This window comes from Pithys albifrons, chromosome 1 (assembly GCF_047495875.1).
Source record: "Pithys albifrons albifrons isolate INPA30051 chromosome 1, PitAlb_v1, whole genome shotgun sequence".
In the NCBI taxonomy this organism is placed as follows: domain Eukaryota; kingdom Metazoa; phylum Chordata; class Aves; order Passeriformes; family Thamnophilidae; genus Pithys; species Pithys albifrons.
Genome location: NC_092458.1, coordinates 44,361,698 through 44,377,172, shown reverse-complemented (window position 1 = coordinate 44,377,172; position 15,475 = coordinate 44,361,698). Strand labels below are relative to the sequence as shown.

The following is a 15,475-nucleotide window of genomic DNA, read 5'->3' as shown; positions in this document are numbered from 1 at the left end:
GGGCTGTCCCCACGTGGGGGTGTGCCCTTCCAGCCTGCGCAGTGGATTTTTTAGGTGAGGCTCAGCGTGCACAGAACTGTCCCCACCATTTAAGTCCTAATGTCCATCTGCCACGGCCAAGCGAGCTTGGACAGCGACAGTGAAGTCCTCAGGACTGTCACAACACCCGGTACTAACCAGGGCTGACCCTTCTGAGCATCTGACATGTGACAGGATGGGATGGCAGGGAGGCATTGAACTGCCTGGTACAGTCTCCACTGAGACTCGAACTCAGGTCCTTGGGATTCAGAGCCCAGAGTGCTCTCCTTCACACCACGGGACCGCCCCACAATGTGACTACATCACATTGTAAAAATGCAATACTAAAATAAAAAGTTAATATATAAATAGAAGTGATAAATACAAAAATAGCATAATCTGACTGTTCTACCCTGTTGTTAAGACCACATACACTGAACTTCATTTTTGTAAGAGGTCCTTACTCATGGTAAAAGCATTTCCCTAGCCTGCTCTGTAAGACCTGCTGCGCCTCTGTGGCTGACAAAAGCAACTGTGAATGAAATTTGTCACCTGCAGAAAGCAAACATAACATCAATGCTAGATTTTAATTAAATACAGAAGCTGCTGCAGTCAGTATTTATTCTTTCTATCAAAGTATAAATATTTAAATCTGGAAAAGCTACAGCAAAAATGAGGCAAACCACTGAAAACTGGGAGCAGTAATTTCTAGAACAGCAATTTCCAGATTCTCCTTTTAATGAATCAATATAATCTGCTGCTCACAGAAGACAAAACATTAACAAAAAGAATTCAATTCAGTCTAAGGTTTCCACTTATCCTATTTGTGCATAGTAGGGATGGTACCATACTGGTAACAGTACTGAAAAAAATGAAAAGCACTATATAAAGCATACAGTCCTCTGCATTTCATGTGACCCAGAAACCTGTGAAATGTGGGATACAGCCTTTCCATTAATAGAGGTGATGAGAATATAGCATTGAACATGGAACTGAAAAATCCAAGCTCAATACACTATGGCTCTGAAGCAACAGGAAGAAATACAACAGCAGTTATTTTAAGATGCAGCTATTAGACTTAAGAGAAGCCTAGACTGAGCATAGAAACACTTTCCAAAAAAAAATAAAATCACTGCAAGAACACTGCATGAATATGTACACAAAAAGAGTATGTATTTTCCACTCAAGGACTTGCAAGAGCACATGCATGGAAAATTCTATCAAATATTTAAATTTTAAATATAAAAAAATCTCTGTTAGATGAACAAAACCAAAGCAAAATTTAGACAGAATTTTAACCCAACTCTTATTGCAACCATTTCCTGTAAAAACAGTAAGTACAGGCATACTTCTTTCATTTGGGGAGGAAGGGATGGTATCCAAGAGGCAGTGAAAATACAGGAATACAGGATTTGGGGAAGGGGGTAAAGGTGCTTTTTTTCCTTTGTAATATTGAAATACAAAATTAGAACAAAAGTAGAATTACAAAATTCTGGGTACCGTCTACACGTTTGTGATACTATTTCCTATCTTTGAATGATAACAAAGTTATTCTTATAGCAACAAAGCTACTAAGACCACTCCCTTTAAGCATACTCAGACATGCTGCTTAGGAACACCTAGATTTGTTGACATATACAATATTCTAGGCAGTTTCAAGATTCATATACATTTTATCATCACTGCAAAGCTTTAGAAAACAACCTGCTACAAATTTAGCATCCAAACCAGCTTCTTGTTCTGGCTGTCATCCTTCCACAAATACTCTTCGTTAACTTTAGGGTACATTATGGACAAGTACATGCAAAAAGGAAACAGCTGGGTTTCAACTTACTCCAATTTTTTATGGGTCTGAGACTGGATATCCACAATCTGTCAATGAAATTATGTATCCTGCATATAGAGCTACAATGAATACAGTGTAAATAGTTACTGGAGAGCCTGCCTGGAGTCCATGTTGTTCACAGAACATCCCCAGGCACTGCTTAAACCTTTGTGTCACTGAGAGGTAAATAGCTCTGGTATCATACTGCAGAGACTTGCACGAAAATGATCCCTGATACATGATGCCCCTGATGCAGACACACCCTGCACCACTCTGCTTCCCTACTCCCCACTAGAAGAGCAGCAGTGCTCCTACCACCAAAGCAGAGCAGAAACACAGCCGTCACAGGAACGCTTTCCATTCCCTCTGTTCCAATAATTAACATTTCAGAGGGGAACTGCAAAGAGAAGAAACCTCAGATAAGATCACAAAGATAAGAAATACATCACTGCCTTTGTTTCTCCAGCCCAAACTCACACATGCCTCTTTCTTTGTACAGTAACTTAGAGCAATTCACAGTTTGATATCAACCTTTTTCCTTTATCCCTGCACTAGTGCAGGGATACCTGCATTACTCTTTTCTGTCCTTCACTAGCAAGTTGCTTGAGAACTCATCTAGTAATAAACAATCCCCCAAGCTCCAATCTGAAGATATATTAACTGCATCTATAAGTAATTCATTTTGCAACTCACAGCCCTTTTGGTTCGTTTAAAGTTTTTCCACATTTATAGTAACCTGCTAATTCCAATATTCCCATTAGAAAAAAAATCCAGGTCACATTTTCCTTCAAGAGTCTCTCTTTTGCAGCCTGCCTGCTCTTGAAGCCAGCTATCCAAATACCCGCTCCTTTCTTTGGTTCCGCTTGGTGGGTTGTCCCTAGCTGGTCACCAGGTCCCCACAAAAACTGCTCTAGCACTCCCCTTCTCAGCTGGGCAGGGGAGAGAGAAAATAATTAACAGCTTATGAGTGGAGATAAGAGCAAAAGGGAGAGGTCACTCATTAAATACCATCACAGGTGAAACAGACCAATTAAATCAGAGTAGGGTCATAAGAAATAAAACTGAATTGTAACACTCCTTCCTTCCTCCCAGGCTTAACTTCCTCATCATTTTCTCTACCTCCTGCTCCCAGAAGTGCAGGGAGACAGCAAATCGGGGCTGTGGTGAATTCTTCACATGTTTCTGCTGCTTCTTCCTCCTCAGGGGGAGGACTCCTCACACTCTTCCCCTGCTCCAGTGTGGGGCTCCATCCATAGGAGCAAGTCCTCCACCAGCTTCTCCCAATGGGAGTCCTTCTCACAGTCTCCAGTTCTTCACGAACTGCTCCAGCGTGGGTCTCTTCCATGAGGTGCAGTCCTTCAGGAACAGACTCCAGTGTCCCCCACAGGATCAACTCCTGCCAGCAAACCTCCTCCAGCATAGGCTCCTCTCTCGATAGCTCTGCCAGGATAGACTTCTAGCATGATGTTCTCAGAGGGTCACAGCCCCATTAAGGCATCCACCTGCTTCAGCAAGGGGTACTCCAGGGGCTGCAGGTGGATCTCCACTCCATCATGGACCTCCATGGGCTGCAGAGGGAAAGCCCATTTCACTATGGTCTTCACCTGCAGAGGAATCTTAGGTCTGGTGCCTGAAGCACCTCTTCCCCCTCCTTCTTCAGTGACACTGATGTCTACTGAGTTGTTTCTCCTACACAGTCTCACTTCTATCTCCAGCTGCAATTGCCCTCCTGCAGTAACTTTTCCCCCTTCTCAGACAGGTTATCCTAGAGGTGCTACCACTGTCACAGATGGGTTTGGCCTTGGCTCTGTTGGGCATGGGGGAAGCCTCTAGCAGGTTCTCACAGGAGCCACCCCTGTAGCCCCTCTCCCCCACCGCTACAAAAAACACTGCCGTGCAAACCCAGTACACCCACTTTTTTCTCCATCTCAGGGCACACCCCATACCAGAATTAAGCAATCAAACTCTCCAGCTGTTTGCTTAGCACTCCCTGGTATCTCAATCTATTCATCTCCACTCCATGAAGGACAGTAGTAGTGGTGCTCCTTGCTCCTTAGACAGGCATGACCATTTCTTACCCACTGTTCCTTCAATTTAAAACCGGACAAGGTACATCAATCAGAACACACCACTCAAGCAATTCTGTAAAGCCCTGCTCCCTTGCAAATTATCCCAAGTGTACGATGTTCCAGTAAAACCTTCCAGCAAGGATTAGTCACAAGCCACCAAAGTCTGCTAGAGCTGACAGGTTACTCTTGCATCCAAGTCCAAGGAAACTACTCTCTCTGCCCAGCTACAAATTACTGCTGGAGTCTCTTCCTCTAGATAGACACATTGTGGCTCGCATACTTCTTGGGCACAAAGCTGATTCTCAAAAAAACATTTTAAGTCAGAAAAGCCAATTTAAGCAATCCCCTATCTATGATTACAATGCTTTGGAGGAAATAACATTCCAGTTAACACACTGGTGAACATGTTGATGGACCGATCTGCTGCAAAACAGATGTGCATTTTCAGGAATTTTCTTATACAAAATCAAACACAATATTTTGTCTAAGGGATACAGCTGCAAAAGGTATTGGTTTTTTTGTTTGTTAACACTACAATAATATACCCTCTGCTACAGTACTGTTTTCCCCCACATATTAGGAATCCTGCTGCTGAATTTTATAATATTAAAAACATACCTAACATATACAGCTGTAATACATTTGCACAAAGAAAGTTATGATAACTGCAGCAGTTTCCGCTCATCCTCAGAAGAGGAATCAAACCAAGTTGCCAGCATCTCATTTACAATTCCTCTTCCATTTCTCAGTGAAAAACTTTTAAGTGTTAAGCTGATGGGCTGTTAATAAATCTTAAACTTGCTGTGCACTGCACAAGCCTTCCACAAATGTTAATTCTATGAACTTTAACAATCTTGAGTGATTTCATTCTGACCCAAGAGCAGGCTTCATTCTTGCTACTGACACATTTAGTGTTAATGAAGCACATTTGGTAACGGTAGAAGTTCTGCACAGCTCAGTCTCATCACCCCTTTGTTGATGCTGTCTGCACTTATTCTCCAGCAACAGATCAGAATGACTTTCAGAACGACTAAATCAGGATCTCCACAATCCATGATACAGCAACATCAAACCCCATACATAATAAAATGTGGAAACTCACATTCCAAAAAGTTTAATTATACTGATATACTTAGTCATTGCAAACGTAGTGCACTATTAAGCCAATATACACTCTAAGTTCCACAGGATGGTAGTTATTTGCCCATAACAGATGTGCACTATTTTATTGTTAGCTCAGTTGTCACTCTGGAAGTGACAGGATAGATGGCCTGACGCCCAGCTGAAAGACTTTATTCCATGACAGTTGCTGTGAATACCACACTCATCCTCATTACCCATTAAATTCAGACAGAATTTAATACATGCATTATAAATAAACCCCAAACAACAAAACAATCCTACAAGACCACAGCAGCTTACCAGCTGGAGAAACATGAGGACAACTGCTCATTTTCAACAGTTTGAGCGTATCACTGTTATTAGCCACGAGCACTTTGAGAGAAGGATCATCTACTGGTGTATCATCAATCTTGAGAGAAGAGAGGGATTTGGAGTTTACAAACACCACTGTCAGTGCAGATATAAAGTGAGACTGGAAAAAAAAGAAAATTTAAATGAAACAGTGGCATCTGAAGTAAAAATCTCAGTGGTTTTGCACACTGTGCACAGCAATCTTAGTTTTCTTCTACTTACTGACAGCATTTGCTGAAAAAGTGTTTTTTTTTGATATTGCATAAGTAAAAATTAATACTAAATATGACATTTTTTAGTAGATTAAGTGTAATAACTTTTTGCTGTCTGTCTATGTATTGAGCAAATCAGAATGTCTAATGTTGAACACAAATCAGAACTTGTCCAGAACCTGACCCTGTATAGGTCACTGCATAGATTTAAATCTATAGAAAGACCATGAGCAGAGGGAAAGCCAAGAAACCCTAGTTTTGAGAATAATTTGCAAGTCACTCTAAAAGAAGCATTTTCTAAGAACAGGAATTCCCACATGGTAAGTTGTACTGCATTGGTGAGATGCAAGTATGGTCATAGTGGCAACCCTGTAATGTTGTATCCAAAGAAAAATGATACAACTGCCTGCCTACCACCCCACCAGAGGATTTAGGGTTTGAATGGATTTATCTTGGAAAGCTAACTGGAGCAGTCCAAACACAGCCAAGGAGCAGGTGATCAATTAATTACTGATTAAGCAGCATAGACAATGTAGGTCCAGTGCTCCAAGTTGCTCCTCAGCATTTTTACATAATCACTAAAACTTATCAGTAAAGACAGAGCCCAGGGCACCTTTAACTTGGGAAACACAGACAGGAGCAGATGCAGCCAGTGCTTGTAGGAACTGGTATGGGAGGAAGCAAATTAGCTCAGCTTCATGACTTCTTATAACACTGAGGGAATAGAAGACTTAAAATATTTTCTCCTGGCGCTACATTAAGTTTCCATAAAATGACCTGCTACTTTGATTCCAATACTACTCTGCTCTGAGCCACATGCACGTCCTGAGTTCAGTTACATACGAGAAGTCCTAGCAACAGTATTTGTTCATTCCTCTGTGGTATGTTTGTGATTTTTGGTAAAACTCACACACAATCACATTTAGAGGAGGAATTAATATTTTCACACTAACGCAAACTTTCAAAGTCCGTTCACACAAGTGGAAGCAAAGTTCAACTCAGAATCTTTAGGCATTTTGGCAACAGCTGATTATATTATGTTACACACACAAAAGAAGGTGCTTTATTTATATTATACCTACATAATATAAGATTTAAAAAATTTAATAATTAAATGCATGTTTTATATTTAATAGTAAATAATTTAATATAACATAATAATAATTTAATATTATTATTCTCATATTATTATTTTAATTATTTAATATTATTTCTGAAAGTGTTAGTACTGTGTTTTTATTCTCTATATTTAGAAAGTATTTCCTTCACTAAGAAGGCTGTTAAATTCAAAGGCAAAAAAGTTAACCACATCTGTAAAAACAGGTAACTTGAAACTTCTAGTTTGAAGAGCTAATGAAAAACAGGCAATAATATCCCAACATGTAAAAGCTGGTCTTTTCAGTACTGCCACATATGTAGCCTATAGTATGATTCTTTAAAAGATTGATGTAGAATGTACCTAGTGAAAAGATTAGGCAACACCATGCCAGGTATGATTTACAGACATTCGCTAGATGTCACGGCATTACTTGAAAACAGAAGATAAAGATAAATCTTGATAAAAATGCAAAATACTTCAGACCTCCTATACAATCTGATAAAAATAAAAAAAATCCAAAACCACTCTATAGTATTAACCATTTTTCAAATCCATTCATCTTTGTGTGTTTCTCATCTAATGGGCCTCTTACTAAAAGGCTTCTCACAAGAATTTAGTTATGCTCCAATTTAATTTAGTTTCATTAGTGGTCCAGAGAATTTTAAAATCACTGCTGGTTCCAGATGCCAATGACAGGATTATCTGAATGGTAAACATCAAAAGACAAACTATGCCCAGAGCTAATTCTGGCTCATTTTTAAAGGCCACACGTAAGTCTATTAAGAACAAAAACAGGAAACCTGTATTTTAGAAGCCTTGAAGGTGAGTAAGACCATAGCATGAATAACTACAAATAATTACTCAGCAAGTTAAACAGGACCATAACATATCCCTCCTGTGAAAGCTAAGTAAGAGAGCTAGAACAACATTCATAGTAAGAAAGAAAACAATAAACAACACCTGAAAGGGCAAAGTATTCTTAACACACCGAGAATGTGTTTTCACTACATTCAGGATTCTTATCACCACAACTCAAAGCACACCAGAAAAAAAAGGAAAAAAATCGTATCAGAACTAGTTAAAATACCTGGAAAGCCTCTTTGAAAAAACCAAGGATTAAAACAAAATACTCAAGAGAACTACATGATGTGGCTGTGCAACAATTACAGGCAAGGGCAGTAATTGATAATCTTTCTGTGGCTAACCTTGCTTAAACCTGCAGCTTACTTCCTTTCCCATGGCTGTCTCTAGTTCTTTCTTATCCTTGTACCATCACCATCAATGACATCACTGAGATCTAACTAATAGTCCAGTTGTGTCTGGCCCTTCACAACCACAATCCTGCTCCTTAGCAATAGTACACTTCCACCTCATAGCACGAATTCTTCAGAAGCACATGTAAGAGATTTGTTATCTTGTAGATTAGATGCCTTCTAACAAGGTCTCATTTTTTATAAACTTGCAAGGAAAAAATTGCAGTGAAAATTCCAAAAATACAGGGCACTTCTCGTAAGAAGCTGATGCTTGACTGCATGACATGAAGTATTGAAAATCATGATCATATTGCTTTCCAAGGAGAGCTCATCCATCACACAAACCCTATGGCAAGTCCCCATGGATAAACTCTACCACTCGTGTGAATGTGTCCTGAACATCCCCCACAATACACAGACCTGATTCGTTTGGCCTTTGGACTTGCACCACGCTGCTCAGCACTACACTGAGGTCAACAGACAATTGAAAAATTGCAATAGGAAAATATACATATTAAAATACCTTTGGTAAATCCATGAAGCTTGGCCGGGCAGTTGAAATTAGCCCAAGTGTTTTCAGAGAGCAATTCACAAGCTGGGATAAAATATCACAAGCTGCTTCTGCAGACTCCTTGCTACTGTCCACCTTAAAACAAAATGGATTTCATGTTCAGAAAGCACTGGATCAAACATACTCTAACTTTTTTTTTACCTTCTGAAATGTGATGTCAAAAAACCCTCACAAAACATCTCATTGGGAATCCAATTTCATTCTTTTTTTCCCTAAAAAAGTTTGTATCAAAAATCCAAGATAATTTGCTATAAATTTACTACTCTACTAAATAGTTTGGTAAAATATAGCACAGTGAGGTGTCAGCTAAACAGTTTATTTCAGGATACTCAATCCACATCAAATAATAAGCAAGTGGAGATTCATCTGGGCCCAGAGCCTACCCCAATTCCTCTTTACATTCTTCCTTATTAAAATGCAGGAATTCCATAAATCTTTTACTGTGTGGAAAAGCTACTGCTTCTTTCAATGACTCAGTTCACAATATTGAGCTTGTGGACACTTAAGTGTATTATCATATGAACCTATATGACTGGCCTTTCATCATTAATACAACAGACATGCAATGGATACTCTAAAAAAACCCCAAACCCCACCCCAACAAGAACAGAAATCACAAAACCTTTATTATCCAGTTTGCTATACAATCAAATCACTTAGCGTGTCTCCAGTGGGTCTCACCTGACACTCAGACATGCTTTCCAAATAACCCCTTATACACAGCAGGCATAACAGCTTTGCAAACCTACACAACTGTATAAAGCTTGAGAACAAGACCAAATTTAAGCCTACAATAAGCCACGCTACCTTGTCAGCAATCGATGTAAATCCAGCCAATGCTCATTTTCTGCTCAAACACACACTAAACAGTCTCAATTTTCAACTGTCCAATCTTTCTTTGCCTGCAAAAAACACCCCTCACGTTTTCAGCCTTTACAGACTAACAGTCAGTGTTACACCCACTGCCTCGTGTATTCTGTGACACTGAAGGACACCTGAAGCAAGACCTTCAAGAAATGATGCAGGTATCACCCTACCAGAGATGGGCTTCTGAAATTATTCAAAATTACTTAGTGTGAAGAAACACAGACAGGAGATAAGACAATGGAAGGTCATTCCACTACAGCTACACGTTTTCTTTATTTGGACAGTGATAAAAGCACTGCAAATCTTGTATCTGGTACTGCAATCAAGCACCACAGTATCAGGCAGAGGTGCCTCAGCTACCCCCATGCTGATGATTCCTGCCTTAGAACTGCCTGATCTCAGAACCACGAATGCTGACCTTGCTGCAGAAGATGTTTCCTTTCTCACACAGCTCATGCATACACAGTCATGAGTTTCACAGCATCCTTGCAAAGCACAGTGATAGGTAAGCTACCACTGAAGATTTTCATCTGCTGAAAATTTTCATCTGTGTAAAGATTTTCATCTGCTGAAAATTTTCATCTGTGTAAACAGAACCAATACTGATCAAATGGTACTTCTCCTCCAGGCACAAAAATACATATACCCCACCCTGAGCAAGTTCCATGTACTTTTTCAGTTAGTTGAAATGCAGTTGTGCTGAGTACAGACAATCCCATACAATTTAATATTAAAACTGCTAGTTGCTGACTAATAGTACTGAAGTCACTCTCTGTGCGTTAGATGTTTTCTCACCATGAATATTAGACCCAGCTGACACGAAATGAGGAAATGCTCAATTTATGCATCCTAATCAAAATTAATTCTGAGGCAGGAACCCAAATATAGAGCTGTATCAAAACTGAAGTATTTCTGTCCACTCACTGAGGGAGAATTTTAAGTAGCTAAGCTGCTACAAGAATAAAAAACCAAAAAAAACCCAACAAAAAACCACACCAAACAAAAAATACGTCCATCTAACAGAACTAAGGCAATGAAAAGATATGTCCAGGACTGCTATTGCAAGTTTTGGTCCTGAAAATGCATCCAAAACAAATAATATAATTAGGAGGTAACCTCCATATCTACATGTCCATTTAGAGAACCCATTTCTTCTGTACACTAAGCTGGAAAAGGCCACTTACCTCACTGAGAGCTGCCATATTTCTTTTGAACTAAAAACTGCTTTTAAAAAGCCTGTAAAATACACTACCTTGAAGCTTACATACTGCAGGTGATTGGAATGCCTTTTTATTATTTGCTTGATTAGTTCAGGATGAGTAGTCCTCAAGTTGGATGTAGCTGGTTGATTCAGTTCAAACTCAAAACACCTCCAGAGATCAGGCATATGAAACACCTGGTTCCAGCTCCGGCAGACCTGGGACGCATGAGCACGATCCAGAAGGGGCAGGTACTGGAACACCTGCAGGATAATGTCTTGGAGCAGGTTCGCCCAGTCAGGACTCTGCACAACTGTGGGTTTCTTCTCTGTAACCTTGTGTCTCTTGGATTCCTTCTCAGTTATCTCTTCAGATAAACTGCTGTTGGCCTCATTAGTTTTCCTTCCTCGTTTCATTCTATAAGAATAATAATAAAAAAATCTATTTATTCTGTAAATGTAACAGAGCTGAGAACAATATTAGTAGAAAATTTTGGAGTTGAAAAAGGATGTTTTCTGCCATGACACTTTTGCAGGGTTTTTTCCCTTCTCTACATAAAGGAAAAAACCCAAGTAACAATCAAACTGAAGCTATAGTCTAAAACATTATCATCTAAACTGATAGCTTTAGTATTACTTCTTTAATCATTAACAGTGCCAACCCATTTATAATAGTAATTCTCTTCTCAGTGTTTCATTCTTTTATTTGAGAACACTTTGAACCTAATTTGTTTTACTGTTTTGTTCATTATTACTCTGCTGTTCTACTGATGGAAAGATAATCTTGTAAACAATTTTTTGAGCTCTGACATTCATACTGTTGCCCCAGTCCTACTTCTTAGAAAAAATATGAAACTGTGGAGGAAAAAAAAATCGGGAAGGAAGTAAATAAAGACTGTATGCAGGCTTGCAGGCATTGCCTGTTGCAGACGTTGTATCCAACCAAATATTTTTTAACTAATTTATTTAAAATATGTTAATTCAGTAAGTATCTGTTTTAAATTATTATCCTTGAAAACACATTTAATCAGGAACACTGGTGTGCTTTCATTTTCCCAACTAACTAGGAAATACAGATTATGAAAGATTTCTAGTAATAACCTGGAAGTTTCAACCCGCCAAAAGAGTTTCCAGAATGGTTAGAAAACTTTCTTCAAAATTAAATTAAATTCAGCAAGCCTCAGGCAAAAGGCTATCTCACTCTCCACAGCATATACTTTTTTCATAATGATGTTCCTTCAACAAGTTCTACCTTAGATTACATCATTAAAGAGAAAAAATCTGCCATCACTATGAATATCTGAAATAAATCTAGCACTGGGTTTTGTTCAAGATGTGTTCTTTTCCACATGCCATATTACAACTGAACTCAGCATTGGCTGTTTATTTTTAAAAGCCTCAGCAGGATGCACCCCGTGTCCTAAAGGGCTATGAATGAGACCTCACAGTAAACTACAATATGCTCAGGTCTAGCCACTAAAAAGCTGAGAGAATGAAGGGATGGGGTGGGCTTAACATGTATAAGCACCCCCAGCCCCCTTGATTTCTGTAAGATAAACATGGACTTCACAGACAGTGAAATCATTCTGGTTTAACATTCAAGTACAATCACATGTATGAGATTATCGTATGCCCAGCCCTTCTGCGATCTGGAAAGTTCAGTTTCCCTGCTATGTACTGCAACTAAGTAAAAGTTTGGAAGTATTTTTTAAAATTAAATGCAAGTTAAAAATTATACTGTTTATAATCCAATGCATCACAGATTATTTTCTCAGAGCCAGTACCTCCTTACCTATCTTTAAAAGACTTTAATCCCAGCTACTCACATGACACAAGCAATCTATCAGTTAAGGTCTGAAGCCACGGATAAGATGATGCAAGCAAACCTGAGCACACTGTCACAAAGGACTGATAAACTAAATTTGTGTCTTGGGTTCTTTTCAGCTTCGTTTTTTAATCTCAGCAGCACTTGGGGGCAAGCAAAAGACGAGAACAGCTCTGGGCAAAAATGTCTACTTGCTTCCTAAGAACCATCTACTGTGATTCACAGCTTGCTCCTATGGGATTATGCAAAACGGGACTCCTGTACCAGAACGAGCTTTCTGCCTGAGAATCTGTTGCTGAGCCAACCACTGTAACGATACAGAAGCAAGGAAACTGAACAGTGACTCACAACCATCTGCAACTAACAAAAGTATGAAGGAACGGGATTTTGCAACTGTGAAAACTGTATTAAACTTATAATTCATCAAAAACTAATCAGCAAATCCACTGCAAGCCTGTCATGTTTCTGTTTGCGAGAACTACTCACCAAAGTGAAAGAATAATATTTATAGTAAGCTGGTCTGAAATGCAACATTCCTTTAAACTTTAGGCTAAATAGAATTCCAAACGACTATATTACAATGAGCATTTACCACAGGCGAGCTATTCCCATGCCAAATTTAGGACAGCATGTTTGATGTCAAAGTTGATCCAAAGCCGTCTCTCATTAATCTAGAAAAAACTACACAAGGTAGCATTAAAATTTGGCTCTCTGAGTCTTCCTCACAGATTCTGTCTCATCTTTTGCTAGTAAGGTAATACACGTACATAAATTTTCTAGTTAGGTAGGCTACTTTTATCACTGCATTAAGATAGGTGGAGGTTTTCCTCTCTTTTTCTCTCCCTTTCAGAAAAGACCAAGAGTGAGCTGCCACTAACAAGACTGTATTAATTTTTCAGCTGAAAAAAAGGCCTATGAGATGTGCTGACAGGAGTGGACCAGGTCATCAACAGACAACTCAAAACTTGCAGCTGAGCGAAGTGGGATGAATTCTAAGTAGTTAATATATGTTGGTTACAGATCAAAACCCACTCTTGAAAGTTGGGGGGTACTGTCCCATGTTTTTATAGATGGCCAATTGAAAAAAAAAGAGAGACAATAAAGTCATCATTAGAACCATACCAAGGATGAATTTCAGGTCACTTTCTTCCAAGAAAATAAGATGTTACATGTTCTAACTGCCATGGCTTGAAAAGCAGGGGATTGGAGAAAACATGTCCAGACATCTTTTTTGTTACTGATATCTTGGACCCTCTCATGATTAAAAAGAGAGATTAAGTATAATTTTTCAGTAATACTTTCCTGTGGAATTTTTCCAAAGAGAAAAGAGTATCTAAGCTCAAGATTAAAAAATACGATTTTAAGAATTGCGTAACTGTTTTGTCATCTAATTTTTAAATAACTTTGGCATCTTGTTTCAGATCTTAAAGTATTGGAATAGCTTTTTAAAACTGTAATAACTTTTGGCCTCTAACCATGCCTAACAATGAAACAAATACAAAATTCAGAGAATGCAGATTTGCCTACAGCAGTTTGCAGAGCCATCTAAAAAGATATTTATTAAAAAAACGTGGCAACTTAAGAAAGTAAACCTTTCTCCATATTTAATATGCAATAGGCCTAGGAACATTGCCGAGAACAGACAAATGCAGTTCAGGTCACCTTTTTAATGTACTTGCTAGTCTAAAGATCTAACCATTCAGAATCCAAGGCCAGCTTTTCAACGAGGAAGATATGGATGCAAAATTCCATGCCAGCATACTACTGTACAGGTACAGCCTATTTCTCAAAGGATGATTGCTTATCACTTCTTACCAATGTCTGAACCATCAATCTTGCTTTTAACTCTCCCTTGTATACTCAGGACACACATATTAGTGATCGGTTTTTCCAAACTGCTGCTATAATCAATTTTGTTCTAGAATCTAAGACTGAAAGGTGAGTGGGGCAGAGAGGGGCTGAAAAAACAAATCCCAAACCAACAAAAATACCCAACTCTACCAGGCCAGTGAGATGGGTGTAATTAAAACTTGGTTGTAATAATGCCAAGGTCATGGGTTCAATCCCCTATGTGGGCCATTGACTTAAGAGTTGGACTCGATGATCCTTGTGGGTCCCTTTCAACTCAAAATACTCTGTGATTCTGACTCCTTAAGATTTCCCAAGTGAGTTTCTCCGTCCATTATATCGCCTTGTTTCTGAACTCCGCACCCGGGCGCAACCCGCCCTATCTTGTTTGCAGGACTCGCGTCCAACCCCACTGGCACAGCTCAGTCTCGGGAGGAGGAGCGAAGCACGTGCTCGGCGTTGTTTTTATTGCCGAGTAAGGGGCAGGGAGCACACAGCGGCAGTTCAAAAACAAACAAAAAAACCCCAACCCAACCAACCCCAAAACCAAACAACAAAACCAAACAAAACAAACCACTGTGCAGAGCTGTTTACACCCAGCTGATAACGCGTTCCCAGCCAGGCGCTCGCTGCTGGACCCCTCCGGAATGGCTGTGCTGGGAGCAGCAGGAATGCGCTAAAGGAGGGCACGGGCTTACGGAGGGGGCGGCCCGGACACGAACTCAACCCGAGGCTTTCACAATTCATTGCCGCTATGGCAGGAAGCCTGCCAGGCAGCAACCCCCTGCAAACACGGAGGACCAGGATTTCAGGATCTCCCGCTACTCCCGGGGAAGGATCCCCGGAAGGTCGGCTCCCTCCGGCCCAGCCCAGCCCGGCCCGGGGCTCGCTCAGCCCCGCAGGCTCCGCGCTCCGAGCCCCCGAGCCGGGCCGGGCCCTCAGGCCTGGCAGCCTGAGGAAGGTCCCGCCGCCCCTCCCCGCCCCTGCACCTGGCGGCTCCTGCTGCGCTCCGCGTCAACCGGGGCTCGGGCCGCGCTGGCACCTCCGCTCCGGCCACATCAGCTCTCTCCACTGAGGTCGACCCCAGCGCCGCCGCCTCTCCCCAGCTGTCCAGTCCCGTCCAGGCCGTCCCGTCTCGCCGCTCCCTCTCTGCCCTGCCTCTCTGTTTACCTCCAGTGGCGGAAACGACGCGGCGGCCAAAATGGCGGCGGCGGCCC

The 15,475-nt window shown here is 40.5% G+C and overlaps 1 protein-coding gene across 2 annotated transcripts in view; it reads right to left on the bottom strand.

Moving 5' to 3' along the window:
• The window catches only part of FBXL3 (F-box and leucine rich repeat protein 3), a 22,827-nt gene extending 7,352 nt beyond the window's left edge, over positions 1-15,475 (bottom strand). Inside the window, exons 1-5 of one of the 2 annotated variants that reach the window (XM_071549813.1) lie at positions 15,248-15,333; positions 14,833-15,042; positions 10,640-11,003; positions 8,473-8,595; positions 5,335-5,506 (exon numbers count right to left, since the gene is read on the bottom strand). In XM_071549813.1, coding sequence (XP_071405914.1) covers positions 5,335-5,506; positions 8,473-8,595; positions 10,640-11,002 — 658 coding nt within the window. In that variant the 5' untranslated portion in view covers position 11,003; positions 14,833-15,042; positions 15,248-15,333. Of the gene's footprint in view, positions 1-5,334; positions 5,507-8,472; positions 8,596-10,639; positions 11,004-14,832; positions 15,043-15,247 lie in introns of both variants that reach the window. The other variant, XM_071549819.1, reaches the window with a different exon arrangement.